Source organism: Micromonas commoda, chromosome 9 (genome assembly GCF_000090985.2).
Source record: "Micromonas commoda chromosome 9, complete sequence".
Lineage (NCBI taxonomy): Eukaryota > Viridiplantae > Chlorophyta > Mamiellophyceae > Mamiellales > Mamiellaceae > Micromonas > Micromonas commoda.
Genome location: NC_013046.1, coordinates 885,938 through 910,666, shown reverse-complemented (window position 1 = coordinate 910,666; position 24,729 = coordinate 885,938). Strand labels below are relative to the sequence as shown.

The following is a 24,729-nucleotide window of genomic DNA, read 5'->3' as shown; positions in this document are numbered from 1 at the left end:
TCGAGCACGCACGCGCCAACCCCGTCGCACGTGCCCTCGGGCTCTCCCCATCGGGCGGGGAGGTTCAGTTCAGTTCAACGTCGGGACACGAAGGTGAGGGTGATGGGTCTAGCGAATGCGCGCGCAAGAGGCCCGGCGACGACGGTCTGCCTATCGTGTACCACCCCGCGTATAGCAAGCCCGTCATGCCCGAGGGTCACAGGTTCCCCATGCCCGTGTTCCGGGAGATATATCGCAGGCTGCTAAGAGAGGGTGTCGCGGTGCCGGGCAAGAACCTGTTCCAACCCGCTCGGATGCCCAGCCTGGAGGAGCTCACCGCGGTGCACGACGAGGAATACGTCAACAAGTTCATGATCGGCGCCATGTCCGACGAGGAGTTGAGGCGGATGGGCCTGCCGTGGACCGAGGACCTGGTGGAGCGGACCCTGTCCGAGGTGAGCGGCACCATGCTCTGTGCGGACCTGGCTCTCACCTGTGGGCTGGCGGTGAACACGGCGGGTGGGACCCACCACGCGCACAGGTCGCACGCGTCCGGGTACTGCATATTTAACGATCTCGCCGTCACCGCTAAGAGGGTCATCGCGCGGGGTGCGGTGGAGCGCGTGCTGATCGTGGATTTAGACGTCCACCAAGGTGACGGAACCGCGTCAACCACGGCTGCCGACCCGGGGATATACACGCTCTCGGTGCACTGTGAGGATAACTTCCCGGCTAAGAAGTCGACGAGTTCTAGGGACGTGGCGCTGCCCACAGGCACGGGGGACGATGCGTACATCAAGACGACCGAGGCTGCTTTAAGGGAATCCATCGAAGAACACGGTCCCCAGCTGGTGCTGTACGACGCAGGCGTGGACGTGCACGGTGCCGACGACCTCGGGGGTTTCAACCTGACGGACGAGGGTCTGATTCGGCGGGAGGCGCTGGTGCTGGACACGTGCGTGGGACGGGGTATACCCGTCGCGGCGGTGGTGGGCGGGGGATACGACAAGGACTTAGAGGCGCTGGCGAGGAGGCACTGCATCCTGCACCACGTGGCTCGAGAAATATTCGAGTCCAACAAGTTGTGAGTCGCCTTGGTCATACAAGTAAGCGGATAAGTTACAGTGGGTTTCGAACTAAATCGGACCCGGGTTCGCGTCCTCCGTTCCCGCCTGTCCTCTCGGCCACCATCCATCGTCCTCCTCTATCCGTTCGACTGCGAGTGCCTGCCCGGTCCTCGGATGTGCACCTGCGTCCCCCCGGTCTTTGGAAATGCCAACAGCTGCTGGGGCGAGATCCGACCCGGTTCCCTTCTTGTCTCCGTCCCGTGCGCGTGGATCCCCTGACCCGACCCCGTCCTCGCCTTTCCGCACCATCCACAGATCCTCCCCTGGCTTGGGTATGCCAAACACCGGATCATGCGGCCCGGGTTCCGACCTCCTGCATCGGTTGAGCTCGCCGTGCTCCACGTCCGCCTCGGTGGCTCTCAGCAGGCGGTTGCACTGCTCGTTCAGCCTGGCCAGGGTCTGCTCCCCCGTCGCGCCCTTACCGCTCTTAAGCACACTGTACATGGCGACGCGACGGGAACCGACCAGGTCCCGAGTCACGCCCACAGCAGGTCACTGTGAAATGACAGGCCGAGGCGGGGAAAGAAACTCAGAAACACACCTGAGGGCGCCGAGGTGGTGTGGTGGACCCGCGACGACTGTTGCGATATGACTCTTGCGATATGCGTGACGAGTGTGGGTCCTTCCCGGGTGTCGTGTCGATCATCTCGACGCGTCGGTCCCACTCGAGGCCTCGCACTTCGACGGATGGCGACCGGTGGAGGCTCCGATACACGTACGCTGGAGGGCAGGGTGAACGCTCTGTTCCCTTACGTCGCGGGCAGTGCAGCGTTCATGGCGGCGTGGGTGTTCGGACCCTTCCCCGGCAGTCTGTACACGGGAATACCCTCGCACGATGAGTTCATAGCGCAGGTCTATGATGGGTTGCACTTCACCCCGGTGTTCGGGCCCTCCGCGCTCATCACTAAATATAACGAGCTGGGGAGACTCCCAGCGCTGACGCATGCCCTGCCAGGTGCCGTGTGGTGTGCACTCTCCGCGTGGCAACTCCATCCGGCATCGAGGAAGACTTTCGAGGGGGGGGGGGCACAGGTGGGGCGGGCGTGCAATGCTCGCGGCGGCGGCCACACTCATGGTCGGGTACGCACTCATCGACGCCAACGGGCTGCCCGCCGACATCCACGACTTTCAGGGACACTCGGGCGGCATAGCGGACGCCCTTGACGCGAGGATCCAAGCCCCAACGCCCGTGAACACCATAGGTCTGAGGCTCCTCGCCGGTTGGTTCGTGTTCACAGGTGTTCGCGCTGGAGTCACCGCGAAAGAGGGAGAGTACAAAAAGCACAAGGTGTGGGCCTTGAGACACGTCGCGGCGGGTCTGTGGGTGGCGGCGCAGAGGCCGGTGTATTCGGCAATGCGATCCGCGATGGTGGCGGGAGGTTTCCTGGGTCTGGTGGAGGATGCATCTGGGGTCGAATCCCTGGCGGACGGATTTTATTACGCAAGCTACTTGACGACAACGGTTTATTTCCTCGCAGGAGAGTGGGCAGCGAAAGGGAAAGAGCCGGATCTGTGACCCATGCGTCCTATGGTCACGGTTGTGATAACATATTGTGTTGTTATAAGGCTCTATCGTATCCCCGTGTCGTGTTGTCGGGGCGCCTGTAATTCCTCTCGTCGTAGCGGTGCGGACCACGCCCTCCAAGCCTGTCTCGAAGGTCAACGCTTTCTTGATGCCGCCGCCGCCACTCATCTTTATGTCGTCGATCTTCGTCCCTGCGTTGAGCTTCTTCCCTTCGTCGCTCCTCGGCGAGTTTTTCCTGGAGCACCCTTCGCTCGTTCCGCTCGTTCCGCGCCATCTCTTCTCTCTCCCTCCGCTTCTGAGCGGGACTCGTCTTCACAACCTTTCGGTGCTGCTGCTGCTGGGGGTGTTGCGGCTGCCTTGCTTGGCGATCCGTCTTATTTGGCTCAAACTTGTGAACGCGTGGTCCACACTTCACAGCCTCCACGTCGGCGGCGATTCGGTTCTTCTTGGCCGCCAGCTGTGAACTGGCCTCACTCGGCCGCTTGCCACCAGCAGCCTTGGATTTCTTGGCGAGCTCGAGCTGTTTTGCGACGTCGAGGTTGAGGGCCCTCTCCTGCGTCTCAGCCTTCCTCTTGAGAACGCAGGATTCATAATCCGGTATGCTGACCCTCCTTCCGTTGGGGTGCTCGGGTCCCGCCGGTACCACGGGGTGCAAGCATCCCCTTTCGTGAGCGTCGTCGACAAGATCCTTCCACGGACCCCGCTTGCGACGCATGAAATCAGCAGATCCGACGATGAGAAGGGACTCCCTTGCCCGCGTCAGAGCCACGTTGAGCCTCCGCTCGTCCTCGAGAAACCCAAGCTGCTTAGTTCGGGTGCAGGATATGATGACAATGTCAGCCTCCTGACCCTGGAACCCATCCACAGTGCCCACCCTCACCGACGAGTCGTCCACGTTCTTGATGATCAGCTCCCGCTGCTCGCGGTACGGGGTGATGACGGCGACGGACGCCTCGACCCGCGCCCATTTCCTCGCAGCTTTGACCACCGCAGCGACAATCTTAGCCTCGGACTCGTTCATGATGGACTTTGACTGGGCACCCACCGCCTCCTCGCCGTGGAAGTCCAGGAACGCGTAAGGCTTTAGTCGGAATAGATGCCCGTCTAAACACACGGCTCCATCGCCACCGCACTGATTGAACGGGGACTCCGTCGGCGAGTCAGCCGCGTTCTCCAACTCACCGCGGTAGAAATATTTTGCCGGCCACTTGGCAATCTCCGCGTGCATGCGGTGCTGTACAGTCAAGGCCACAGCCGGGTGAGATGCCTCCAGCCGCTGAAACAGTGACATAGCATACGCCTTTCTCAGGGAGGGGTCCTCGGCATGGGCGGTGGTGGGTAATTGCATGTGGTCACCGACCAGAATGAGCCGTTTGGCCTCGAGCTGTTCCTTCCCGCCGCTGTGTCGAAGGGGAATCAGCGTCGCAGCCTCGGACGCCTGCGCCGCCTCGTCAATTATGACGCAGTCAAACCCCATGCCAGACTCGGTCAGGTACGCCCCGCCTGCGGCTGATGTTGTCGCGGCCACGATCTGGGCGCTGTTGATCGTCGCCTTGCGCTGTCTGTCCTCCTCTTTCTTCGTCCGACGACCAACGAGACCGTCCATCCTGGCGTCCACCAGCGTGTTGAGCGCGTGCGGGTGCATCCGGTGCGACACCTGATCGATGGGACCGACGCGGACAAGCTGACCTTCCTTCATGCGGCACTTTTTACCATCCTTGTCCAGCAGGCCCGTGACCATGCGGAGCGCCAGCTCGTCGATGGCCGCGTTGGATGGTGCGCAGAGCAGGATCCGCGGTTTGGGAGAGCACAAAAGCAAGGCAGAGACGACCCCGACGAGCGTGTTTGTCTTTCCAGTTCCTGGTGGTCCATGCAAGAGCGCGACGCCCATGCACGGCCGTATGGTCTCAGCCCCGCTCACAACGCCGGGCCTGATACACCGGCGAATAGCGCTGGCCTGGTTGGCGTTGAACGTACCATTGTTGCACCATCCTTCTATCACTCGGTTAACAGACGACAGGTTCTTCGGTTCGTTGCCGAGGGCCATGGGGAGCGGCATCGCCTGCTGCTTCGTTCCCGGCACAAGCGCCTTACCGGTCACAGCCGTCGACCCGTTGTTCCATCCGGTGTAGAATGGTTGACCCAGCAGCAGGGGTGCGACTAACGGGGCGTGGAGACGCTGTACCGTGTCCTGAACGGCGTGAAACTCACGGCGGGTGGTGGTGAGCGAGTATCCCGTCCGAGCGGTCACCTCCGCACCCTGCTTGAGCGCCTCTGCACCGAGAAGGTCGGCGGCCCTCACCGACACAGACAGCGTGTTGCCATCCGGCGAAATGTTGTCAACCACGCCGATGACCGACTCAGCGTTCGCGTACTTCACTTCAACGATGTCGTCCTCGGTGGGAGGGTCCGACGCCGTGTTTTCTGCCTTCCTATCGCGGTTCATGACCACGCTAAACAGTCCTTCAACTTTCGCCGCGTTGGTCAGTGCCGCCGCGGATGTGAATCCGTTTGCAACCTTCCAACGTGTGACCGGTCGGTTGAGTTTGAATTCGTCGGCGGCCCCCGACGCACAATCCTCGAGCACGAGCAGGCGGTGGTAACTCGCATACTCTGTGGCGTCTGAAAACTTTGTTGCCGGCGCCGTCTCATCTGCGTGCTTCCTCCCGCGGCCCCAATTCCTTCCATCCCCTTCCATACGACTCCGCAAACATCGTAGCGCGAGGGAGGTGAAAGCGCTATCGCCGTCGTCAGCGTATGTCCCGTGAATCTGCGGTGCATCAGCCGCAAAGGGATGGATCTCATCAGACACTGGCTCGAGACGCGGCGGGTCCATGCGCGGAGTCTCAGCCTTCTTTGGTGTCCTCTGCGGCATCTTCTTCTCCGACTTTGGACTCTGCACCCGAGAGTTTGGCTTCTCGACGCGCGGCTCGGGCTCCACGATCGCGGGTTCGGTTTCAACCGGGTCGTTCATCGCGACTTCGGCGACGTCCTCAGCCTCCAGCTTCACCACAGTCTCCCACGCGTCGCTGTCGTCCACCAGGTCAACCTGCGGCCTGTGCCTCACATCTTCACCCTCATCCTCATCCTCCGTCTGCGCGATGCCATCTTCCTTCCCCTTGGTCGACTCGGTGTCCGATCCCAAGCCGTCGTCACTCACGACTGATTCGGAGTCTGAGTCCGAGTCCGAGGAGCCATCCATATGCTCTGACGCTTGCCTTCTTGCCGCGGCCTGTGCAGTTGGGCTCTGCGCAAACAAGTTGGGCGCCCATTGTACCGGCTCCTTCTGTCTGGCCTCCGCTCTCGATGGCGGCTGCTGTTTGAAGGATGTTTTTGTTTTCCTCTTCTCCTTCTTCACCTCGGTCTCCACCTTCTTGGACGCAGCCTTCTCTGGCTTCTTCTTCTTCACCTTGCTTTGGCCCTTCACCTTGTGCCACCCTTCCTCTCGGAACGTAGAGGCAAGCGTCGAGCCCGAGTGCTCAGTCAGCACGTGTTTCGCCAGCCTCATCAGATCCTTGAATCCTTTAGTCCTTGCCCCACGCTTATCCTTGCATCCTTTGACCGTGCAGCGGTGCATATCGGGTCCGGCATTGGGAGTTGAGCTCGATGCGCCGGCACCTCCGCGATTGCCCGAGCGCCTCGGGGTCGGAGACTCGGTCGCCGGGACCTCATGCGACACCCCGTTCACTCTCACTTCTCCCTGTATCCCGCCCGCGGGCTGCACAGTGACATTGACGCCACCGGTTGGTGTCTGCTCTATGTTGAAGCTCAGACCAACCATGGTGGCTGGTGCAACCCTCGGGAGTCGCCGAAACGCAACCTCAGCCGCCTCTGTCGGATCCCACCTTCCTCGACGAGCGAGAGCTATGCGCCGATCCGGATCTCTTCCGAGGGCCACCGTTGCCCGAATACAACGGGGCGGAGCGCCTCTGCCCCGGCGCTGATGGTTGTGGGCGGTTCACTCAGATGCAAGATAGAGACTACGAGAGCAACGAAAAAAGCTGACAGTTACCGCAGACATCTCCGTCAAAAGTCGAGGCACCGCAGCGCACCGACGCGTTTAATCCTGCTGTATTTTATCGGTTCCGTCATCTGCAGGCAGTGTTCGCATCGACTCATCGCGTGACATGTCGTCTACGTCTCCGAACGACCCCGCCCACAAGGCCGGTAGGGACGCGCCCGCCGCCGACGGATTACTGCCGAAGGGCGACTCCAAGTTCACACCGACCTTGTGGTCCACTCCAGGGGTTGTTCCCGAGCAGGCAGCGACGCCCGAGCCCGAGCCCGAGGTATCCGCGGTACCCATATCCAAGAACGCCGCAAAGAAAGCGGCAAAGAAGGCGGCGTGGGATGCGAAGAAGGCCGCCAAGAAGGCCCAGGAGAAAGAGGCAAAACAAAGGAGGGGTGAGGAGGTGAGGGCCGACCACGCCAAGAAGCTCGAGGCCATGACTGACGAGGAGCGGAAGCAGTACGACGAGGAGCGGGCGGCGGTGCGAGAGAAGCGGAAGAAGGAGGCGGAGGAGGCCAAGGCGAGGAAGAAAGCTGCTCTCACCGCTCCGCAGTGCGTGGTGATTGACCTTGAGTTTGGCGACCTAATGGAGGAAAAGGAGAAGAAGTCGATGGCGTACCAGCTGGGCATCTGCTACAGCGCCAACTGCAAGGCGGTGGTTCCCGCTCAGATCCACGTCACCGGTCTGGGTAGCGGCATGGGTGATGTGGTTCGGAAGGTGTGCAGCGGCGTTGAGCACTGGGCGGTGCACATGAGCGACGAGACCTATCTGGAATCACCCGCGCTGGCGGAGCGTAAAACAAACCTGGTGTACCTCACCGCGGACAGCGAACACGAGCTCGAGGACTTCAAGGACGACGAGGTGTACATCATAGGGGGCATCGTGGACAGGAACAGGTACAAGAACTTGACTCTGAACAAGGCCAACGAGCAGGGCATCAGGCACGCGCGGCTGCCAATCAGGGATCACCTCAAGATGTCCGGCACGCACGTGCTCACCGTCAACCAGACGCTCGACATAATACACGCGCAGCTCGAGCTGCGGGACTGGGACCAGGCCATGGACCGCGCTGTGCCCATGCGAAAGAGAACGCGGGAAGAGGGCGAGGAGGACGGGGGGGAGAAAAAGGCGAAGGACCAGTAGCCTCATAGCATCATATGGCCATAGACGCGATGAAGCAACCACCAAACTCTCGAACTCGACCAAACACCTGTCCGCACTTGTGCCAGCTGTCTGAGATCTCGTCGGGGCATCGGCACCAAGGGACACCACAGCCGCAGGTTTATATTCTTCGTCGGGTGCTCTACACTTCAACTCGCGCGGCCGCGACGATCCGTGTATACGATGAGCGTCGTCACCGTCGCCGCGATGTGCGTTCCGACTAAGCGGATCTGCCCTCGCGCGGGCCGCCGGGCGTCCAAGGGTGCCCGGCGGGTCTTGTCCGTCAGAGCCGCAGGCGAAAATCCCTCCTCCCCTGAGGAGGAGGAGGACCTTCCAAAGCCCATCAAGCTCACCCCCGAGCAGGCCAAGGTCGCCGCGTTGGCGTTCGAACTCCTGTACGAGAAGGATCCCGTCGAGGAACTAGAGAGTATGCTCGTCGACAGGGAGCGGCCGGAGCTTCGTGCGAAACTGCAGCGAGCCATCGAAGGTGCGTGACCGAGGGCTCCCTCCCGCCACGGACGCCGGGGAAAAAATATCTTCGCTTTTTTCAAAATCTTGTCGGCAAGCCGCTGACCCCTTTCCCTCCCTTTCCACCGCAGCTGCGAACGAGGCGTGCAAGCTCGGCGCCACCATCGAGTGTGCGGCGGCCTGGGAGGAGGTTGACGGTCTCGAGGATGCCGCGATGAGGGCGGGCATGAGCCAGAACGCGCCGTCTGCCATGGCTCCCAAGCCCCCCGCCAAAACCTCCACGCCAGATGCCCAAACATCCAAGAAGAAGGAGGACACTCGCATGTCCAACCCCGCGACGAGGGCAGGGACCGACCCCCTCGCCGGCATGAACCCGTGCGGCGCGGGAGAGTGCGAGGTGCCCCAGGGCACGCTTCAGGCGAGGATGGATTTCGAACGCCAGATGGACAGCGGCGAGGACGACGCGGAGGACGACGAGGCGCTCACAGTTCAGATCAGGGACGCAGTTGACGTTGCCATATCCCTGTGCGAGCAGGGTGCCAGCGCGGGGGAGTGCGCTGTGGCGTGGGACGTGGTGGAAGAGTTGAGCTCGGCGAAGAGGAAGCGGAGGAAGCGCGACGATAAGAAGGCTTAGATGTATATTGAGTTCGCAACATTGTATCGATTTATTTCAGACGTTCAGAGGGTGGCTACGCTTTCGGTGATGAGTCTGTTGAGCATCTCCACGTCATCGGGCTTGCCCAGTCGAAACATCGTGATCTTCTTAACCATCTCCTCCGCCGCGTTGTACAGAGGGAGAATGACCCCGTTCTTCGCCATGGACCCGTCCGGTTTCTTCTTCTCCGTCACTAGCGGTTTTGACATGCCCTTGTACAGGCCCGCGTTGAGCACAGCCTTTCCAATGCTATTGCGGCAGACGATGCGGGCCTTCTTCGTCTTCCCGTCGCTCGCCACCTTCTCCCTGAGCAGCTCCAAGTGGTTCACGCCGTGATCGCCCCACGGGTCTGTGGCCTCCTTCTTGGTGAAGAACTTGACCTTGCACTTCATCAGGCACTCCTCTGTGTCATTCTCGTCGCGCTCCTTCTCCTTGAAGCTCGGGCTCGGCGGCCTCTGCTCCTCGTCCTCGTCCTCGTTACCCTCCGGAGTGCTGGGGGGTATGGTCAAAGGTGAGGGCGTCGCGCCGAACCCACCGCCGAAACCACCGCCGAAACCACCGCCGAACCCACCGAACGCCGGCGCGGGGGCGGATCCTGCCGCGGGCGTGGACGCGGCGCCAAAGAGCGGCGTCGATGACGGCTTCAGAGTGAACGGGTTGTTGGCAGCCTCGGGGAAGGCGAGCGATGACGTCGCCGCCGGGCCCGCGGGTGCCGTGAACGTGCCGAACAAGGGCGCCGGGGACGACGCGGGTGCGGCGGTGGTGGTCGTCGCACCGCCGAAGAGGGATGGGGCAGTGGGCGCGGGCGCGGGGGCCACGCCGTTTGTGTGAGCCTCCAGCACATCCTTGAACTCCGATTTGATCTCGGCGATGTGCTTGAGGTAGTCCTCGACACCCTTGGCCCACGACTTCACCGGCCGGCTCGACATCTGGGTTTTTACCCATCTGAGATATAGATTATGGTGAGCGTCAGCTGTATGATCGGCGGGGGCGAACGCGGGTAGGGTAAGATCGAGGGGGGCGATCAGGGGGGAGATTATTAGGGATCACGTACTCGGCGAACTGTTTGTTGAGCTGCTTAAGGTGCGCCCTGCACTTGTCCTCGCGCTTGCCGATGTCCTCTTTACTGCCACCGGTCTGAGCCTTGAGTGCCCTGGCTCCAGCACCCCATTCCTCCTCGTCATCTCCCGCGTCGTTGCGCCGCTTCTTGCCCATGGTGCCTTTAAAAACTGAAGCGGGAAATCGTTGTTGGGGAAGTCACTTTTCTTAACCTGGATTTTATGCCAAAAAGCGCGTCAGCGAAGGCATTCCCCCGCGTGCAGAGTGTGTGTCGCCGCGAACTAGCGTGCTCGGAATCATGATCACCACCATGTTGAAGCCCGCGTACGATGCGTTCTATAGATCCTTCCTCCAGGTGCGCACCGCGCTATCGGTTCCCTGCCGACGATTGGATAAAAAGTGGAAATCCACACGTCATCTCGACGCGATCTGGCCAACACCGAACCTTCTATGGTGACCTTCCCTCCCCATCGCCTCGTGCTCGCAGCTGGTTGAGAGGAATCTGGTGCCCGATTTTTTGCTTCGCCGCGGCATCAGGTTCCTCCTTCGCACCAAGTGCCTGTTCCACTTCAAGAACACTGAGGATCGGCTCAAGCACGAGATGGAGTTCGTGGAGGACCTCCGCCTCAGGCCCGTGGCGGAGCAGACCAAGGCGGCGAACGAGCAGCACTACGAGGTTCCCACGGAGTTTTACCTCGAATGCCTCGGAAAGCACCTAAAATACTCCTGCTGTCTGTACAGCAAGCCCGGGATGACCCTCGATGAGGCCGAGCGGGAGATGCTGCAGTGCTACGGCCGAAGGATGAAGATCATGAACAGGCAGAATATCCTGGAGCTCGGATGCGGCTGGGGCTCCCTGTCGCTCTGGATGGCCCAGATGTACCCGCTTTCGAAGATCACGAGCGTGTCGAACTCTACGACCCAGAAGGAGTTCATCGACGCGCGTGCCAAGGAGCTCGGCTTGACGAACCTCACCATCATCACCGCGGACATGGTCACGTTCGAGGCACCTGAGGCTGGCAACTACGATCGCATCGTCTCCATCGAAATGTTCGAGCACATGAAGAACTACGACAAGCTGTTCGAGAGATGCACCAGGTGGCTCAAATCTGGCGGCCTGATGTTTATCCACATCTTCGTTCACAAGGACACTCCGTACCACTTCGAGGAAGAGTCCGAGGACGACTGGATGTCCAAGTATTTTTTCACTGGCGGCACCATGCCCAGCGACCGCCTCTTCTGTTTTTTCGCTAAGGGTCTGCATCTCAAACAACAGTGGAGGGTGAATGGCAACCACTACTACAAGACCTGCGAGCACTGGCTCCAGAACCTGGACCGCAGCTACAGGAAGGGCAAGGCTAAGGCGATTCTTGAGAAGACATACGGAAAGGAGCAGAGCGTCAAGTGGTACGTGTATTGGCGGTTGTTCTTCCTCTCGTGCGCGGAGATGTTCAACTACGACAACGGTGAGGGCAAAGGGAACGAATGGTACATCTCCCACTACCTCTTCGAGAAGCCTTGAAGGGGTTGTGACGCCTTCTCAATAAAAATCCAATTCCATCTATTGGGTCAAGTACGCTCACGTTCAATATCAGCCAGCTCCTTCGCTATGAGCTCCTGCATCGAGAGTTGCTTTTTCTTATCAACGATTTGCGTTGGAGCGTTGAATTCGTCATCGTCCTCGTCCTCGTCTCCGTCCCCGTCCTGTTCCTCTCCCTCCGCCTTTGGTTTGCGCTCCCGGTGCTTTTGCTTGGGTTTCTCTGCCTTCATGGCCCTGACCTTCTGACGGCGCTTCGCCGCCTTGGCGTCTGCATTCCTCTTCCTCCTGAACAGGATAATGGATGAGATAAACTTCAGCACGTCCTCCCGACCGTCGTGGCTCACGGACGACGTTGAGATCATCGACGGAAGTCGGTGCCACTTCTCATCCAGGATCCTGCGCAACTCGTCGATGTTTGTATCAACCGCAGGCATTCCGGGCTTGTTCCGGTCGCACTTCGTGTGCACGATGGTGAACGGCACGTTGTGGGTGATGAGCCAGTCAGCGTATTCCAAATCCTTTTCCATCGGGGGTATGGACGCGTCAATTAACAGGAGCACGCCTGCCAGGTTGGATCGGGTGGTGAAGTACTCTTTTGTGAACCTATCCCACATCTCGGTCGACTCCTTTGACGCCTTGGCGAAACCGTATCCGGGCAGGTCCACAATCCACCACTTCTTCGCCACCAGATAATGGTTGATATGCTGCGTCGTACCGGGTTTGGACGATACCAACGCCCCGCTCTTTCCCTTCGTCAGGAGGTTGAGCAAGCTGGACTTGCCCACGTTTGACCTGCCGATTACCGCAACCTCCGGGAGACCGTCAGGGGGAGGGCAGTCGTCCGCGTCCTCCGTGGCGCTCACGAACTCCACCTTTTGCATCTTCTTGTCGTCCACGATGCGCAGCTCTGGCAGCGGCAGAGTCTGCCCCTCCGCACCCACCCTCAGCACCGGCCTGTCAAACTTGGAGGAGAACATCTCCTTAGACTCCTCGTCGACGTACCACAGTCCCCCGCTGGCATCGCTCCCCGCGCGTGGAACGAGCTTGGGAGGTCTTCTGGGCGCGCGGGAGGCATTCACCGCACGCCGACATATCCACGGCACTTGGGCCGCACGCCCAGCCGAAACACTCACCGCGACGGATGCCATCCTCGCGACTCTTCTCTGGCGGCGTAAAGTGATTCCTGGCGAACATAAAGTGCAGTCAACCTGAGCGAGAGCTGCCGCACGACGGTGACCCGGCCTGGAGAAAATCGGGAGAAAAAGTTTGATTTTTGGGAATTCGCAGAAATCAAGTCGCTTCGTTTTTTTCGGCTGTCACAAGGTGGACGTGCAGGGGGTCGTACAGGTGGTCCACGATGCGCGCGCCGCGATATATCTGCACGCTAATGAGCCTGGCCCTTTGGTCGAGCGTTAGTGGGTTCCAGGGCGAGCTTCCCGCCACAGTGTGTCCGTTTCGGGACGAGGTAATGAGCCTGGACTACGCGCTGAGCTCGATACTCGTCCACGAGGAAGGGAAGACGGTCCCGTCACAGTTCCGCGTGCTGCAGGAGGTCGTCGACGCGGCGAGAAGCGTGTGCGGCGACACATTTCTGTTCTATACTACCGCGGGAGGCCAGACGATGTTCGCACCTACCGATCAGGCCTTCGAAGAGCTCTTCATCGAACTGAACCGGGGCCTCGAGGAGTTGCTGAGCGACCCGACGCTGCTTTGCGGCCTGGTGCGGTACCACCTCACCGTGCCGTGCACTCAGGTGAACAACGCGCTGTGGGGAAGGTCATGTGGATTCCTTTTGACGAACGATCTGGTCGATGCGCAGCCCCTGGAGACTTTGTTCAGCGACCAGGCTCTGAGCGCCGGACTGGAACTGACGGGCGTCGGGTCCGCTTCGAGCCTGCTTTTTGTCGCCATAGCGCAGGAGGTGTCCACCAGGAAGATCAGGATCGATGGGTATATGAAGAGGGGCGCGGATGTCATCGTGCCTAACATCGTATTGTGCGAATCGCTTGCGGTGCACGTCGTGGAGACCGTCCTGGTGCCCGCGGCGGCGTTTTATTCGTCCGTCGAGTCGCTCATATCGTCACTGCCGGAGCTGAGCATAACTGCCGAGGCATACTTCCTTACCAAGCCGCTGAGGGACAGCTTGCTTGTTCCGCAGCCGTTCGGGCAACAGCAAGTCTCCGCGCAGCGATTCTTCCTCGGAGATGTCGTCATCATCCCGCCTCTGATTCCCAGGGGAGATCTTCCCCTTCCTTTCCTTCCCGACGTGGGAATGTGCGAGCCGGGTGTCGTCGTGCCGGGCTTGGACATGCGAACCGTTTTTGCACCCACGGACACAGCGTGGAAGAACTTTTTCAAGCGCGTCGGGCTTTCCAAGGAGCAAGTTTTCAGCGATCCAGAGCTACTACTTTCGACGCTGCAGTACTCAGAAGTTCTCGCGTCTTTCGAGACGCCTCCCATCAGTGCTGACGGGTTGCTCGCAGGGTCGAGGTTTTTTTCGTACAACCTTTACCCGCTCGAGATTTTACAGAGCTCCGTCGTGCCCGAGCTGCTGTTCGTGCTCCCGATCTTAGGACCCGGATTGGACGTATTGAATTTCTTTGATCTCATTGTCGACATCACCTGTGTCGGGAACAAACGGATTGTGACCATTGAAGGGCAGAGGTACGCGATGTTGGGAAGGAACCAGGCAGTTGTGGTTGCACCAGACTTGGTGGCCTGTGACGGATTGATTCACGTTGTTGACAGCGTTTTGATCACCCCTGCCTTGACTACTCTACGGCAACTGACCCTCAGACCTGAATTGTCGCTTTTTACCCAACTTATCACCAGCCCAGGTAACGAATTATTGGCGAATGATTTGGATGTCGTCGGATCCCCGGGGACAGTAGAGCAAATAGTCAGCGGACTCGCCCTTTTTGCACCGACGAATGCCGCTGTTGCAGGAACTCTCGCATATTTGGTGAGTGGAACTAGATTCGGAATTCCCACACGAATTGTCATTTCTGTCGCAGGGTTACACGCCAGAGGATATCCTCGTTCCGTACATCGATCCATATATTGCCTTTTTAATTCGCCAACAACTGGCGCAATACCACCTGATTCTGGACCTTGTTCCAAGAGGGGGACTGATTCCGCAGGAAGACTTCCGATTGTGTCTCCTGGCAGAAACTGACGTTTTTGATACACGACTTGCATATCCGTTACTCGCGAAGCCTTGCAACATATTCCTTGGATTTAGCATAATCAAGCAAGTCGGCATTTATATTCAAGGCGTGCGCTCACTCTTTTCGAAAGTGCCACCAGGACTTCCAGATCCGCTCCGGAGCGTTTTTATTGAGGGGAGGCTCAATTTCGGGAGAGTCATCGTTCCGGATCTCGTTTCGTCTAATGGCGTTGTGCAGGTTATTGATACGATGCTCATACCTCCCACCGCTGAGCTAGGATTGACGCTCTATGATCGAATTGCGAGGACGCCGTGGCTAAAGGTGCGTGTCAAATTGTCGGGGAATACGTTTCAGTTTACTATCATACATATTAAACTGCACAGCTTCATGAGGAAATTTTGTTACTTCTCGGCCTCGAACGCGAGTTTCGCGGATCGTGTCTCCCGCCGGGCGATGCTAGCGCGTTTGCGATTACTGATGCGGCATGGCTGGCCTTCTTCGCGAAGCTTGCGTTTTCAAAAGACATGTTCTTGGAAAGCTTCACGGCAATTATGTATGATATCATGCTGTTCTCACTTATTTCTGACAGAGAAGAAGTCATTCTTGATCTCGTGAGGCTGATCTCGTTTAGTTTTGAATGATTTGACGTTAACTTCTCGACTCGCTGCAGGGCGTGGCGCTCGACTACGTATATGCGCCCCTTGAGCCGCAGTACATTTCAAACGCTGAGGTGTTTCCGACAACTTTGTCGCGCTACTGGCAATCACCTGCAGACCTTCAGTTCCTGAGGCATGATTCATATGCAAAGTTAGGTGGATCCCTGATCACGCAAGTCTTTGTTTCCGGTGGAGGCACGTATCAAGCGATGTTCTGGTACGACGTTGTGCTTTTCTTCCATGTCGAACGGGACTGGCGATTCGCGCGCGCAGGAATGAAACACAAGATGTTCAGCATGGCAACAACGTGTATCCAGGAAATCAACCGAATGTAGCTCAAATTATCCCACCAGACACTCGAACAGGGCAGCTCGCACTCAATGGAGATCTGCACGTGATAGACAAAGTTCTTCTTCCCAACCCGCGTGCATTCTGTCGTGCTGGCGACTTCGAGTTTTACATGGGCTCCGCGTTTTCCAGCGTGATTGCTTCACAGCAGGACCAATCGGGTCAAGTGATAAATAGCATCGTTCCGCGGGCATTTGCGTATGATTTCTGCGACAAACTTCCGTGCACGTATGAGATTCCGGGTCTGTACGGCAGAGCTGGATTTCGGCTCTCAGTCGAGGCGACGGTGCAATTTAAACACGTTCTTCCGCTTTGCGATCCGTGGTGTGATCCTACGCAATATTGGTGGTGTATTCCGTGCACAGGAATTTACGCACAAACAATATTAACGATCGGAGGGTGTGCTCCGTATCAAACCACTTTACATTGCGGTGGCGCACTTTCGATTTGGGTCACCGATGCCGGTGAAGTGCGTTTCGGCTTTCAAACCTTTGTTGAGAGCTTTTCGCTGCTTCCAATTTTTTTCGGAGGTGGAATGCGGGTGGTTGATTTATCCGTCCCGGCGTTGGGCTTCAAAGCGCACGACAAACAGGTTTTCAAGGTTCTCGCTACTTACGACGGATTGTGTAACTGCACTAAAATTTACGTGAGTTCCGCCCTCACATTTCTTGATCTCCAATTCTGATTGTTCCATTTTTGTTCTGTTCGATCGTGCAGGTTAACGATAAACTGCGCGGAATTGCTGACCCGTTCGACATGGGTCAGTACGTTTTCCAGCCTTTCGAGAACGTGGCTGGCAACCTACGCGAGAGCATTACGCTGGGTGCCAGCAAGCACTCGCTGACCCCCGTGAATCCCGCGTTGCAATATCCTGATCCAAGCGCTGTTCAGGCGGGCACTGGAGGCATCGGTTCGCTCAACTCCACGGGCCCTAACCTGTACCTTAGTCCCAAGGACTGGTCCATTCCCGCAGCTGGTCAGTATGCGACGTACCCGGCCGATCCGGTTCTGGCTGGGCGGAACCCGACGCAGGTGTACCTGCCGTGGAAGGGAAACATCATCTCGACGAGCGTCTGGTTCGATAACGGCATCAGACAGGGTATCGTGTACCCGAGTACCTGCATTCCACCACCTTTTGCAGGGCCACCAACCTGACTGTTGCTGTCGTAGCCATTTTTTGAAAAGGGCATTTTTTTTGGCCTTTTTTTCCCATCTTCGCAGATCGAAGCTGCGAAGTGACTGTCGTGACGAACCTGGCTGGCTGGTGAAACTGCCAGGACAGTCCTTTTCCCTCGGGAGTTCAAACCTGCCAGATCCTGCGGACCGACGCGACTGTTCCTGGAGGGTTCGGCGAGTTGACCGTCGAATTCTCGGCGGCGACTACCCGACAGCTGATAACTGTTCACTGCGCCGGTGTTACCTTCACCTGACCCGACCTAAGCGAAGCAACCCGTGCCGCGGTGTCTTAATTTTTTATGAGTGACCAGTGGCTGGTCGGGTTCGAGGAGGTCGAGGAGCTGGTCGACGATGCGCTCGCCACCATCCGAGAAAGGGACGGCTGCGCGTCTCTCGGAAACCGCGCCGAAGCCGCCAGGCTCACGGCGACGGTGATGACGAAGGCCGTCACCCTCACCTCCAAGCTCGACACACTCGAGGAGGACCTTTCCCACGCGATAGTGACGGAGCGTGAATCTCGTCGTCGTGAGGGCATGCTCAGGGAGCTTCGCGCGTGTTTCGAGGATCTCCAAATTCGAATTGGCGGCCCAGGTTCCCCGGAACCGGTTGTGATGCCGGTGGAGACGCGCGTGGACGTCGAGGAGGAGCTCGACAACCGCAGCATCCTGCAGCTGCAGAGAAATCTGATGCGAGAGCAAGACGAGGAGCTCGAGGAGCTTTCGAGGGTGGTGACGAGCACCAAGCACATCGGACTGGCGGTCGGAGAGGAGCTCGACCTTCACGCCAGACTGCTGGACGACCTGGAGGACGACGTGGAGAGGAGCGGGTCCATGATCCGGCGGGCACACGCACTCGCAAAGGCAGTGTACGAAAACTCTGGAGGCGGGTGTAAGTTCTTCCTTTTGTCCTCTGTTCTTGTGGCGGTGCTGGTCAGTCTCGTCATCCTGATCGAGAAGACGAAACACTGAGACGAAACACTGAGGAAGAGTCACGTGGTTGAGGGAGAATTAGACGTGAACTAAATAACTTAGTCTACTAGCTAGTACGAAGGTAGCGTACAACAGGTCACCTGCGCCAACACATCATTGTGCGCGGCCTGGGAGGTCAGTACTCGCCCTGCTCCTGTCTGGCCCACTACTCTGGTGTATCACCACCATCTCCATCTCACGGTTTTCACGTCTTCCTGCGGGGTTCTCCTCCACGCTCACCACTCCATCTTCCGCATCCTGCACGACAAGCTTCGCCGCCATGGAGACATTCTCTGTCAACTCACCAGAACTTTCGTCGACCAGCGGAGGGTTCTCAACCACCACCACCAGGCGGCCCCGCATGGGAATTTCGACGCACCCCTCATTGTCGTATCGGAATAGTTGCTGCGCTTCTGACATGTGTTCGTGTAGTGTGGCCTTGAATATTTGCGCCTCGTATATCTTCGGTGGCGGAAGCTCTATCTGGATGCCAAGCTGAGCCATCCTCCCAGCGACAGCTTCCAAGTCCCCAAGCTCAGACGGGTCGATTGGAAGCCAGGAGAATTCCCCTTGATCCGTGTTGAATGGATTGGGCAGCCTCAACCGGAAAGCATAAGATATCGACACACACAGGATCATGTCCACGAGAACGTTAAACAGGTGCCCAACCCACGGGTAGTCCTTCAGGAACAGGAGCACCATCTCCAACAAAATCTTCATGCAGATGAACGTAAACATGATGAGCTGAAGTCTTCGGTACATGATCGCCTTCTCGTTTGCAGGGGTTCCCTCCGGGTCGATGTCAGCCTGTCTCAGGATCATTATCTGCATCTTGAGTTCCCGGATGTTCCTTGCCACACAGCTAAGAATTATCGCCACGATGGTCATGTAAAGGATGGCAAGCGCGAAGAAGCTCAGGTTGTCGAGCTGGTACAACTTGTACGACAGCGTGAGCACAATCAGCAAGAGGATGCTCATCACCGTGCTCTGGACCTCGGGAAGAGGTAAGTGCCGCCGCGTGATGAGCCAACCCCGGGCGATCAGCATCAGCGCCCCAAACGTCGCCGCGTTGTTTGCGCAGTCCACGAAAACGCCCGCCTTGCTGATCCAATCCGGCAGGTATCCTATTTTGCTCACGGTGTCCCACCTAACCATGGCCACCGTACACGCCAGCATCTTAAATAGGGGCACCAAAAGCATGATCTTGTGCAGCGTTGTGATGGTCGCCGAGTGCAGCCACCCGAACCAAAACATCTGGACGAAGCACAGGACGGTCCACACAAGGAGAAACGACAGGTACAACTGTGGGAGCTGCTCGTGCCCAAAGTCCAGGTGTTCCCCACCCGGATTCATCAGCGTGTAGTCTGCGTGTAACACCGCGGTTCCCTCGCCGCAGACAGCGAAAGCCCACTCGTACATCTTCCTGGTGAGCATCGTGACCTTGTATTCGTGAGGTCCACCCTCTTGAATGTCAACCACTTCGCAGTTGCTCCTCACCGTCGAGTTCTCGTACGCAAACTCCGAGGCGCAGTGTCCCCCAGCCCTCACCTCGAACTCGGACATCACCCTCTCCGGACACCCGATGATGTGCACGTCGAGCGGGGAATCCTGGTAGTTGTTGCTCTCCGTGAACGTCACGCTGAACTCGGCGGTGCCCCCGGCTTTGAACCCGAACCTTTCGAATCGCTCCGTCTCCCCGCCGCGAGCGTAGATTCTTGGGCTGACCGAGTCAATTATAGCATCCGTACCGACCACCAGGCACGCGAGAACCACCGCCACGAGCCACCCGTGCGATGGCTTTGCCGTCATAACCTTCACCTCGGGAGAATCGCAACTTCTTTCCTCGCCGGCAAAACGGAATTCCTCCGGGACAAGTAGACCCGGGCTGCTGCGAGGTGTACCCCTGATGGAGCTAGCTCTAGCTACGTTGGGTCGACAACCTCGGGTCGGACCACCAGGCTCGGAGGTAGCGCCGGGCGCGAGTGTGGCGTGGAACACACGAGCAGAAGTTCCAGCGTGGCGGTCTTGTCAACTAGTGTTGGTGCTGAGTGTTTAACCTGGCAGCCTTGGTCAAGAACGCGCCGCGAGGATGACGTCAGGCATCCCTCATCAGGCTGGATGCTGGACAGCTGGAGCTTTTCCATCAGCTGGGCGAAAGGTTAAACTACCTAGAGGCGGGCTCGGCAGGAAAAAATAGGATAGTCTTATGACCCTCATCTCAACAGCCCTCTTGACAACACAACAAAGAGGACGTGGACATGCATCACGCCGGCGTAGGCTGAAGGTGAGGTCGGGCCTGGCTCTGTCGTCCTGGCGGAAGGAAGGGCACGAGGGAATGCGTTTTGATCGAAACATCACCGCACGCGTGTCCGGCACTGGAGAGAACAACCTCTGACTGGATGTATTTAGTGTTAGTACACGCAGCGGCGGTCATCAAATCTCAAGCACATCAGCCTGGGTCCCTGTCGAATCATTTCGACGTTCAGGACGCGGCGTCACCGAGGCGAGAGTCTCGCGCCTGCTGCCGAAGGAGTCGCCAGCACGTGAAGCCAGCGGCACGCCCTATGAGTGATTCAAAGGGCGTTTACCGTCCTCAGCCTCCCGTATTTACCACCCTCTTCGTCGGTTGATGCCCGCGAGAGGCATCCGGAGCTAGCGGGTTCCTTTCGCGGAGCCTCCTGAACGGGTCGTCCTTGTCGTCCTTGGGCTTGGGCTTGGGCTTGGGCCGCGGGGAAATTTCGTCCGCCCCCGTCCCCAGCCTGTGTCCACGCCCCCTCACCCGCGAGCCCAGAGCCCGCAGCTCCTCCGCTTCCCGCGCCCGCCTTTCACGCTCTCTCGCCGCGTGATCTTCGCTCGCGCGTTTGAACGCCTCTGCCTGCCTCTCTCTCGCCAGTTTCTGGCGCTCGGCATAGTCGATTTGACGCTCCCGGGTGGGTTGCCGGGAGAGGGACCGGGCGCGACGAAGCATTGGCTCCGCGAGGTTCGTCCACGTGAACATGACCACGCACATTGTCGCCACGGCGGTCCACCCGTTAACCTCTAACCAATTCCAGACCCGACCCAGCGCCGCGTGCACGGCCGTCGTCATTTGGAGTACCGGCGCTCAGAGGAGTGGACTGCTTGGAATAACCAAACACATATTTTGGTGGCTGCAAGCTACGAAGGAGCTCTACGAAGGTACCTTGGTTTTAAAGAGAGGCACTCAAATCGACTCAGTTCGTATCACACGTTCGTCAGTAGTATCGTAACGGACACCATCGGATGGCGTCCCTCTCGGGTATCGTAGTTCGGGCATGCGTGGCGCGGGCGTTGATGCAGGTGAGCGGACTTCCACTGAGGTTCTCAAGCAACGTACGACGCAGAGTGGATGTGGAAGCGGTGCAATTTCTCGTATCCCTCGACGACTGACATCATCACGGAACCACCCGCGACGACCATGAGTATGGTGAGATCCGGGTTCTCGAGGTTTACCGTGTACGAGTCCGGGACCAGGTCGGCGACGGCTTTTTGCACTTCGGCAGAGTTCAGGTGGACTGCGGGACTATGCTCCTCGTACCGCACGGCAAAGCTTTTCTTCGGCTCCTGCTGGGGTTGGATCTCGGGAAAGCGCTGCGAGATGATCTGCTTCGCGAGCTGGAGGTAGTCCATCTCCGGGGCGATGCTCTCAACCGGGATGATACGCTGTGTGTGCGCAGTCTTCGTCCAGCCCTCGGCTCCAACGTGGTCAGCCTCTTCGATAAGAGCGCGAGCCAGAAGCACAGGGTCTACTGTGGTGTTATCGGGGCGCAGCGCGACGAAGATCGTTCCGGGTGAGCCGGGGACGAGAATTGCCTCGGCGGTGTCGTACGGCACCTCCGTCTCGCCGGGCTTGACCATGGATCTGGGCACGGAGACGTCGTCGTAGGAGAGCTTGAAGAACCCGTCGGCGAGAAGGTTGCACACTTCCAAGCCGGCCCTTCTCACGTCGCTGGGCGCTTTGGACGTGACGCAAAAGCCCTTCAGCCAGCTCGGGAGGGGCGGAGGAGAAGTATCGTGCGTATCGAGGCCCTCAGGCATGGCGATCTTGAACGTTTTGGAGGACATGTCTGCGGGTCGAGGCGGCCAAGGAGTCGTGTTGTGTGGCCGGAGCTTTTCTCGTCCTTCCTTCACAATCCAAAATCCCCGGCATCTGATTGGTCAGAGAGGTTTTCCCGGCGAGTTATCGTGTTCCGGCGAGGAACCCCCGGCCGCCACACCGACCTCGCGTGCGCTCGCGGTTGTGTTACGCCGCGCTCTAGCCTGAAAGACCTTTCGTGAGTCTTTCTAGGACCTGTCGCCGGCGAGCTCGCCTTTTCACCCCGTGAATTGCGCGCGGAAAACCAATGGCGGCTTCTCTAAGCGCGTCGTCGGTGGGAATGACCCACCGCAGGGTCGGGCCCCCAGCATCTCGTCCCGGCAGGGCTGCCGGGTCACGTGTCAGGCGTATCGTAACCGTCAGGGCGGCCGGTGAGAGCTCGATCTCCGAGAAGCTGGAGCTCACTGCCGATAACGTGGAGAAGGTGCTGGACGAGGTGCGCCCGTACCTCATCGCGGACGGTGGCGACGTGGAGCTCGTGGAGATTGATGGGCTCGTGGTGAGGCTGAAGCTCAACGGAGCGTGCGGTAGTTGCCCGTCGTCGACCGTCACCATGCGCATGGGTATCGAGAAGAGGCTGATGGAGAAGATCCCGGAGATCATGGAGGTTGAGCAGATCCAGGACGAGGCTGGGGGCCTGGACCTCACCGAGGAAAACGTGGAGGCGACGCTCGACGAGATCAGGCCGTACCTCGCGGGGACGGGTGGAGGACAGCTCGAGCTGGTGGACATAGAGGATCCCATCGTGAAGGTCAGGCTGACAGGACCTGCTGCGTCTGTGATGACCGTGCGCGTGGCCGTGACGCAGAAGCTCAGGGAGAAGATGCCGTCCATCGCCGCCGTACAGCTGTTGAATTGAAAGACCTTTCATTCAAGTTGTCCCAGCGCTGTGTCCGCGCCGACCGAAATATCATTCTTCTTAAGGGTTACACGTATCGTGTTGTCGTCTCGCTAGTAGAGTAGAGTAGGTTCGCGTTTCCCGCGTTTCGATTCCCCGAACCCAGCTCTTTGGCGACGGCGGCCAACTGCGGGAAAAATCACCAAACCAGGTTGGCCAAACTCCAGGCGTCTGGCAATTTAAAAGGCACAAAGTTGACGACGGCGAAACAGTCCCAGCGAGGTTCCCTCATCCAGGGAGAGCAGGGGAGCATCTCCCGTACCTCGATGGGCGCACGAGAGCAGTTGACGTGGTACACGCCCCTTAGGAAGATCTGGGAGGTCATAGGGGTGCCCATATGGTGAGTGCTCCCGTCCGAGCCTCGGGAAAACAGGTTCATTGCCGCGGGAAAAACCGTGGCAGCTGCTGCTCGGTCAAATACCCTATGAGCTATGCACCATTAACCTTTCACTCACCACGTCCCAAATTCTCTCATTTGCAGGCTCACGATGAGACTCCTGTATCACATCAGGTGAGCATCCGCGCCCTTCTCCCTCCCCTCCGCGCACCAGATTCGGTTAGGTATATAAAATCCGGCTCACGACCAGATCTGAGCTTACCACTGTCCCTCTCTTCAACTACCAGGTTCAACTGGCTGGTGAAGTTCTTCGGCTTGTGCGGATTTGCGGCTTTTCTCTCCCCCGCGTTCTTGAGGATAGCCTGGTTCTACTACACGGACCGTAGGGTGAAGAGGAACCTGCAGTATGGTTCGGCGCCAAGGAACAGGCTGGACCTTTACCTGCCCACGGGGTGCGCATTTGACACTGAGAAGACGGAGGCGGCAGTGCGCGCTGCAGACGCCGAAACGGACGCGGGGAGGGATCCCGCGTCCAGGGAGAGGCATGAGAACGGCGGCTCGGGCGGAGGCAGGCCTGTCATCGTCTTCGTCACCGGAGGTATGTGGATCATTGGGTACAAGGCATGGGGTGCGTTGCTCGCGCAGTCACTGATGAAGCAGGGTTTCATCGTGGCGTCCCTGGACTACCGCAATTTTCCTCAGGGCACGGTCGGAGAGATGATTCAGGACGTCGGTTGCGGCATCGGGTGGGTCGTCAAGAGGGCCGTGGCGCTGGGAGGCGACCCAAGAAGGATCGTGGTGGTTGGTCAGAGCGCGGGTGCGCACCTCAGCGCAACGGCGATCCTTCGGCAGGCCGAGTGGGAGCTGAGCGGATATGGTCTGGCCTCCGCGTGGTCGCCATCCTCGCTTGCGGGCTTCGTCGGCGTATCGGGTGTGTATAGCCCTGATGATCAGAGCCTGGTGGATCATTTCCATCGCAGGGGGCTACATCGGGAGGTGTTCCACTCCATCATGGAGGCCGGTTACAGCGGTGCAAGGGCGGAGGAGGCGTTGCCCCGAGCTTCACCCTGCGCCATCCTGCGCGATCAGGCGGGCGTTCCCGGGCTCATCTCGCGCCAACCTCCCGTGCTTCTATGCCATGGAAGCGCTGATACCTCCGCGCCGCCCTCGGAGAGCGCTAAATTTGCCGCTGCGCTCCGCGCGGCTGGCGTGGCAGAGGTGACGGAGAAATATTACCCTGGCAAGACGCACACGGACCCTTTTGTGACTGATCCGATACTTGGCGGGCACGACGCGCTGCTGGAGGACATCGTGGCGTTCGTCCGTAAGGGAGAGGATGCCCTGAAGCTTCCGGCGCTGCCGAGGCTGCTGCCGAAGCCGCTAGTGGACATTGCGAGGACTATGGTGCCGTTTTGAGACCACTTGAATAAAATCTCTGAGTTTCTTGCGGTCTCGCTTTGAGTTTCTATCGCTTCTTTCGATCTCGCTTCGGCGGTCCGTTGACTCGCCTCTGGTTCTTGACGATCATACCACCCTGGCCA

At 58.8% G+C, this 24,729-nt stretch overlaps 14 protein-coding genes across 14 annotated transcripts; 9 read left to right on the top strand and 5 right to left on the bottom strand.

Moving 5' to 3' along the window:
• Positions 1-185: 185 nt before the first annotated feature.
• On the top strand, positions 186-1,067 carry MICPUN_97888 (histone deacetylase; the record flags this gene model as incomplete). Its single annotated transcript, XM_002504633.1, has 1 exon — positions 186-1,067. One exon carries the CDS (start codon positions 186-188, stop codon positions 1,065-1,067), a length of 882 nt encoding a protein of 293 aa, XP_002504679.1.
• Positions 1,068-1,793: 726 nt separating this feature from the next.
• Positions 1,794-2,270, top strand: MICPUN_61482 (predicted protein; the record flags this gene model as incomplete). Its single annotated transcript, XM_002504632.1, has 1 exon — positions 1,794-2,270. The coding sequence occupies one exon, from the start codon at positions 1,794-1,796 to the stop codon at positions 2,268-2,270; it is 477 nt and encodes a 158-aa protein (XP_002504678.1).
• Positions 2,271-2,665: 395 nt separating this feature from the next.
• MICPUN_61481 (predicted protein) lies at positions 2,666-6,412 on the bottom strand (the record flags this gene model as incomplete). Its single annotated transcript, XM_002504308.1, has 1 exon — positions 2,666-6,412. One exon carries the CDS (start codon positions 6,410-6,412, stop codon positions 2,666-2,668), a length of 3,747 nt encoding a protein of 1,248 aa, XP_002504354.1.
• Positions 6,413-7,196: 784 nt separating this feature from the next.
• MICPUN_76613 (predicted protein) lies at positions 7,197-7,727 on the top strand (the record flags this gene model as incomplete). The annotated part of the gene is made up of 1 exon (XM_002504631.1): positions 7,197-7,727. A coding segment is annotated over one exon (531 nt), but the record flags the coding sequence as incomplete, so codon positions are not given.
• A 258-nt stretch (positions 7,728-7,985) lies between these two features.
• On the top strand, positions 7,986-8,894 carry MICPUN_61479 (hypothetical protein; the record flags this gene model as incomplete). The annotated part of the gene is made up of 3 exons (XM_002504630.1): positions 7,986-8,289; positions 8,402-8,844; positions 8,880-8,894. 3 exons carry the CDS (start codon positions 7,986-7,988, stop codon positions 8,892-8,894), a joined length of 762 nt encoding a protein of 253 aa, XP_002504676.1.
• A 54-nt stretch (positions 8,895-8,948) lies between these two features.
• On the bottom strand, positions 8,949-10,140 carry MICPUN_61478 (hypothetical protein; the record flags this gene model as incomplete). Its single annotated transcript, XM_002504307.1, has 2 exons — positions 8,949-9,870; positions 9,989-10,140. 2 exons carry the CDS (start codon positions 10,138-10,140, stop codon positions 8,949-8,951), a joined length of 1,074 nt encoding a protein of 357 aa, XP_002504353.1.
• A 154-nt stretch (positions 10,141-10,294) lies between these two features.
• Positions 10,295-11,506, top strand: MICPUN_61477 (predicted protein; the record flags this gene model as incomplete). The annotated part of the gene is made up of 2 exons (XM_002504629.1): positions 10,295-10,339; positions 10,472-11,506. The coding sequence occupies 2 exons, from the start codon at positions 10,295-10,297 to the stop codon at positions 11,504-11,506; spliced, it is 1,080 nt and encodes a 359-aa protein (XP_002504675.1).
• Positions 11,507-11,820: 314 nt separating this feature from the next.
• On the bottom strand, positions 11,821-12,405 carry MICPUN_71196 (predicted protein; the record flags this gene model as incomplete). The annotated part of the gene is made up of 1 exon (XM_002504306.1): positions 11,821-12,405. A coding segment is annotated over one exon (585 nt), but the record flags the coding sequence as incomplete, so codon positions are not given.
• A 476-nt stretch (positions 12,406-12,881) lies between these two features.
• MICPUN_61475 (predicted protein) lies at positions 12,882-16,850 on the top strand (the record flags this gene model as incomplete). The annotated part of the gene is made up of 6 exons (XM_002504628.1): positions 12,882-14,361; positions 14,492-15,012; positions 15,075-15,302; positions 15,362-15,498; positions 15,621-16,341; positions 16,413-16,850. The coding sequence occupies 6 exons, from the start codon at positions 12,882-12,884 to the stop codon at positions 16,848-16,850; spliced, it is 3,525 nt and encodes a 1,174-aa protein (XP_002504674.1).
• Positions 16,851-17,170: 320 nt separating this feature from the next.
• On the top strand, positions 17,171-17,933 carry MICPUN_61474 (predicted protein; the record flags this gene model as incomplete). The annotated part of the gene is made up of 1 exon (XM_002504627.1): positions 17,171-17,933. The coding sequence occupies one exon, from the start codon at positions 17,171-17,173 to the stop codon at positions 17,837-17,839; it is 669 nt and encodes a 222-aa protein (XP_002504673.1). The 3' UTR covers positions 17,840-17,933.
• A 2,287-nt stretch (positions 17,934-20,220) lies between these two features.
• MICPUN_108927 (predicted protein) lies at positions 20,221-20,933 on the bottom strand. The gene has a single exon (XM_002504305.1). The coding sequence runs from the start codon at positions 20,925-20,927 to the stop codon at positions 20,433-20,435; it is 495 nt and encodes a 164-aa protein (XP_002504351.1). The 5' UTR covers positions 20,928-20,933; the 3' UTR covers positions 20,221-20,432.
• Positions 20,934-21,181: 248 nt separating this feature from the next.
• On the bottom strand, positions 21,182-21,922 carry MICPUN_61471 (predicted protein; the record flags this gene model as incomplete). The annotated part of the gene is made up of 1 exon (XM_002504304.1): positions 21,182-21,922. One exon carries the CDS (start codon positions 21,920-21,922, stop codon positions 21,182-21,184), a length of 741 nt encoding a protein of 246 aa, XP_002504350.1.
• A 311-nt stretch (positions 21,923-22,233) lies between these two features.
• On the top strand, positions 22,234-22,812 carry MICPUN_84656 (predicted protein; the record flags this gene model as incomplete). Its single annotated transcript, XM_002504626.1, has 1 exon — positions 22,234-22,812. The coding sequence occupies one exon, from the start codon at positions 22,234-22,236 to the stop codon at positions 22,810-22,812; it is 579 nt and encodes a 192-aa protein (XP_002504672.1).
• A 261-nt stretch (positions 22,813-23,073) lies between these two features.
• MICPUN_106062 (predicted protein) lies at positions 23,074-24,635 on the top strand. Its single transcript, XM_002504625.1, has 3 exons — positions 23,074-23,191; positions 23,333-23,362; positions 23,476-24,635. Exons 1-3 carry the CDS (start codon positions 23,118-23,120, stop codon positions 24,602-24,604), a joined length of 1,233 nt encoding a protein of 410 aa, XP_002504671.1. The 5' UTR covers positions 23,074-23,117; the 3' UTR covers positions 24,605-24,635.
• The last annotated feature ends 94 nt before the right edge of the window (positions 24,636-24,729 follow it).